The 4,612-nt window shown below is 42.0% G+C and overlaps 1 protein-coding gene across 1 annotated transcript in view; it reads right to left on the bottom strand.

Annotated features, from left to right (window-relative positions):
- Positions 1 to 795: 795 nt before the first annotated feature.
- Positions 796 to 4,612, bottom strand: part of LOC118342478 (large proline-rich protein BAG6-like) — an 18,107-nt gene continuing 14,290 nt past the window's right edge. Inside the window, exons 8-14 of the mRNA XM_035681031.1 lie at positions 4,185 to 4,263; positions 3,674 to 3,993; positions 2,438 to 2,687; positions 2,097 to 2,266; positions 1,767 to 1,820; positions 1,544 to 1,646; positions 796 to 983 (exon numbers count right to left, since the gene is read on the bottom strand). Coding sequence (XP_035536924.1) covers positions 811 to 983; positions 1,544 to 1,646; positions 1,767 to 1,820; positions 2,097 to 2,266; positions 2,438 to 2,687; positions 3,674 to 3,993; positions 4,185 to 4,263 — 1,149 coding nt within the window. The 3' untranslated portion in view covers positions 796 to 810. The remainder of the gene's footprint in view (positions 984 to 1,543; positions 1,647 to 1,766; positions 1,821 to 2,096; positions 2,267 to 2,437; positions 2,688 to 3,673; positions 3,994 to 4,184; positions 4,264 to 4,612) is intronic.

Genomic DNA, 4,612 nt, shown 5'->3' with positions numbered 1-4,612 from the left:
ATCTGCATCAATTCAGACAAGGTTTTTGTCTCTAGCCTTTAGCCTAACTAATGGGAAACTATTAAGGATGTTGTTCACAGGTTTCATGCAATATTAGGGGAAAAATATCTTTCTGTAGATGAAAAGCATTTGAAATAGTGCAGATAACTTTCAATAGGTATGAACCACTGGATATTTTACGAAATATTTAAGGAGAGATCATCGTCTATGAAAAAGATTTGTTGTTGATTCAGAGCGAGAGGGGTCGTTCATTTAAAAAGGCGTGTTAAGGAAAGTTTTTGTAAGGCTAATTCATCGTGTTAATGACAGCAGCTGTGAAAAAAGCCACTGATGAGTAGTAAAAAAGGTATTTTGAAGTTGCTGTGCCCAAGATTCCTTCTTGATGCAGGATCTCCAGAGGCTTGCTGATTGCATAAAGGCACCCTTAAACAATGCCCACAAAGGAAATTGGTAAATGGACCTTGTACTTTGTATAGCGCCTTTCTAGTCTTCCGCTTTTACACTACATGCCACATTCACCCTTTCACACACATTCACTCAGGGATGGCAAAGTCCATCGAACAGGAAACTATCTCTCTTCTTTGTCAGTGATCTAAACAGACATGGGAAGCAGCACAATTGAAAACTTTCATTGAAAAACAAAAAATCTAATGTTTCTTTAATTGAAATCATATTTGCATAATAATTTGGAACACAGTGTATATTGCCTTGCTTACAGTATTGCAATATATCACAATATATGGAATTGTAACTGTGTATTGTGATATGTATCATATTCTCCTAAGTAACTGTAAACTGTAAGCTGTAGACTTATATGAGTAAAGCATAATGCTGTGGTTCTGAATGATGTATACTAACAATACGGTGGTTGATGACTGCAGTCAGAGCCCTCTGTTCTCCTCCAAGGCAGTACAGGTTTAGAGCCAGACACTCAAACAGGCCCTGAGTGCACAGCAGCAGCAGACGGGGGCCAAACGTGTGATCTGCATGAAGAAATACCAAAGACAGAAAAAACTGTCACACCTCCTCATTTTCAGCATGGTCTTACACAACACAACAGCACTATGGGTACACGTGTTTGCATGCATACACAATGCCATTCTTAACACAATTAACAATGAATAAGAAAATAACCTGAATAGGCTTAACATTTTAGTTTTTGTGAATTACAAAAATGCAGTGAACCGAAGCAGTAGAAACACTACCACTTTTGTTTTTTCTTGTGGGGGCTTTAAGAGAGGTGATGAAAGGCTTTTAACCCACAGTCTGAAAAGTTCACTCTGAGAATTTTTGGAAAGTTAGGACTGGTAGAGATTAAAGATTCTTCATAAAAGTCACACCATGACAACTCACCACTGACTGAAGGTGTTCATTAACATATTATTACTATTGCAATGGTTACAATTATTGAGGGCCATTGTGTCTTCAGTCTGTATTCTAGGTAACTGACTAACTGCTTAGTCACAGAGGAGGGGCAATATGAAACATTGTAGCAGAGGATGATTAATATGACTGATCAGCCACTGATTCTAACAGAAGTTACCGTTGCAGCGCAGGATGTGAGAGGCCATCTGTGTGAACTGCTGTCTGAGGAAAGACAGGTTGGTCTGAACGATGTCTACTCCCTCTCGCACTGTCACTGTGGCCTAGACACAACACACACAATTTACTTATGTCAATCACTACAAACCTAGCACACAGCACAGTACATTAGATGGAGACTGTGGTAGTCTGCATGAGGTTTGTGTGTGAGAGGCTGTCCTTACAAAGCTCTCAGCTATGTACTCCTCCAGCCCGTTGATGAGGTCCTCAGCTGCTGTCTGCAGAGAGGACAAAGTCTTAACTGGGAAAAACCAAAACCAACAGACAGTAAACAACACAAACAACAAGACATCAGACCTGAAAAACTCAGTCATAGTCAAGTCAATACACTTTAAACTAGAAATGAATCTGTTCTGTCAGATGCACTCAAGACAGACAACTGAAAAACACTTAATTAGGACAACCATTATTATTACAGCCTACCAAATAAAAAACCAGGAAACACACACACAGTGTATGAACAAACAGCGCGGAGCTCTCTGTACAGTACTTACAGCTATGTTAGCATCAGTGGGCTCTCTGCCTTGGAGGTAGTGTTCCGTGAAGAAGTTGGTGAGCTGGGGCTGGATGCGGCTCAGAGGCTGGGCATTCCCGTGAAGCAACAGCACCATGTCCACCATGGAGAAGCTCTGGCACACCAAAGACAGCAGGTCACCGAAGAACCCTAATGGGATGAGAGCCAGTTTATCAGTATATTAATAGCAATCATGGTAAACCTATGAAATGTGAATAGTAAACTTCGGTTAGAATTCATTCGACATATATAAAAATGCTATATGAGGTTGGTGTTAACTAAAAGTTGCAGTAACATTCATTCGCCTGCTTTGTGACTCACCCACAGCATCTCCAGAGCCAGGAGTGAACAAGTTGCTGGTCTGGGACAGTCTCTGGATGAACTGGGCGATGCTCTCTCCGTTGCCCTGCTGCGCACCCAGAGAGCTCATCATGGTGGACAGCACTCCCTGCACGATGCCGGTGAACAGCTCCGGGCTCAGAGAGTCCCCGCTTGCCCCGCTGCCGGCCTGGGATGGGGCAGGACTGGTGGACTGAGGCGGGACCGGAGCACCAGTGCCACTGACAGGCGGCTTGGCAGTGAAAAGAAACTCAACATGTTCATGGCTCTGCTCAAATGCAAACATACCTGTAGACGTCAAGGGCTTTTCTGCATAAAGGGATGTTTTGAGTCAATAAAAGTCAACTTAAAGACTGCAACCAATCACTGAACTCTTGGGTTTCCATTCATTCAATCAGCAACATGGCAGGTTTGACTTTATGTTCATAGTAACCAGACTATTTTTTATATTGTGCTTACTTACAGTCATTTGTCGGTTTTTTCCTTTTTCATTAGCTACTCTAAAGTGTAGAGTGATCCACTTATTATCTTAAGTCATTTGTAAGTTTAAATAATTCATGGTGGGACACATTACAAATGAATGCAAGTCAATAAGAAGGTCCCTGACTGGAATTGAACTGGGGTAGTTACAGTTACAGTGCTTATCCACTAGGCCACTTCAAAACAATCTTGAGGACGATTTAAAAAAAATGCAAGTGTGTAGTAGAGTTTAGAAGTTCAAAAGAATGCAAAACTAGAAAAACTACATAATAGAGAAGTACACAATATATATATATCCCATCATGCTTTGTGTACAAGACAAATCACTTTGTGTGTTATATGATTGCATATATGGTATATCATATTGTAGCAGGGTATATATATATCTAAAAGGTCCAGTGTGTAGCATTTAGTGGCATCTAGCAGTGCAGTGGCAGATTGCAACTTTTTCGCTTCACCATCCTTTTCCAGGCATGATAGAGAAACTATGATGACCACCAAACAAGAAAGGCTCATTCTTCGCACAACGATTCTTCTTCAAGGTGATTCTACACTAATGAAAACATACCTATGAATATTATATTCCATTTCTGACTGGACCTTTAATTAATCAAACAATCAATCAATGTCACATTTTCTGGCCCTCAAGACAGGGGAGCCACCAGACACCCATTTGGAATCAGGAGAAAACCTGCATGCCACCATATTCTGCTTTTCTGTAACACTATGTGAACCCACCGGTGTGAAGTCTGACATGCCCTGGAAGAAGCCAGGCACCCCCGGCAGTGTCACAGTGATGGAGGGAGCTGGTACAGAACCGGGACCCCCCGGCCCAGCCACTCCTCCCAGCAGAGAGCCCAGGAGCTGTGCCAGATTCCCCTCAGGGCCACCCTCTGCTGGCTGGCCCACGGAGGTAGTGCTGGTGGTGCGGGTGGATGTCTGTCCGGAGGTCCTGGCAGAGGAAGGGGGAGGAGACGCGGTGGAGGAGGAATCAGACGAAGAAGAGGTAGAGAAGGAGGACTGAGAGCTGCTTGAAGAGGGCATGGACATGGGATCACCTGGAGCAGTTAGGAAACAGACGAAGAAAATAACAAAATAAGTATACCTGACCAATACTGACAGATATTTGAGAGTTTTAAAAATTTCATAATAATACATGTGCTGATTGAAACATAAACACACAACATTAACAAACATCCTGACATCCCTCGGTTTTTTATATGAATTATGAGTCAGAGTTGACACAGACCTGGCTGTCCCGGCATCAGGAGCTGTCCAACCAGACCACTGATCATCTGGGTGAGGGAGGAGGGAGCCAGAGGTGTGCCCTGCTCACAGAGGGATAAAGGATGCAGAGATAAACAAGCAGCTACATGCTTATTACAGTTCATGAATGTGTATTATTCAGCACACTGTAGGATGTTGCTAGAGCTGTACTGATTGATAAAAAGATAGAAAATTCAGTAATTTTAAAAAATGATTTTGTTTAAAACTATAATCTCTAACATTTCCTTATTAATTTTTTTAGAAACACCAACCCAATGTTCTATATGTAGTTGAGTTGTGTACTTACATTATCCAACAATGTTCAAACTCAACAACAAAATGTTACCGGTCGCCTGTCGATGGCGTCATATCCCCTTTGTGCATGTGTACATTGACTTTTTATCCAGTTTG

The sequence above is a fragment of the Morone saxatilis genome, unplaced genomic scaffold, assembly GCF_004916995.1.
Source record: "Morone saxatilis isolate NCDOM2014 unplaced genomic scaffold, NCSU_SB_2.0 Contig9, whole genome shotgun sequence".
NCBI classification, from domain to species: domain Eukaryota; kingdom Metazoa; phylum Chordata; class Actinopteri; family Moronidae; genus Morone; species Morone saxatilis.
Note: the sequence above shows the minus strand (reverse complement) of the source record. Positions and strands in the feature narration are given on the sequence as shown.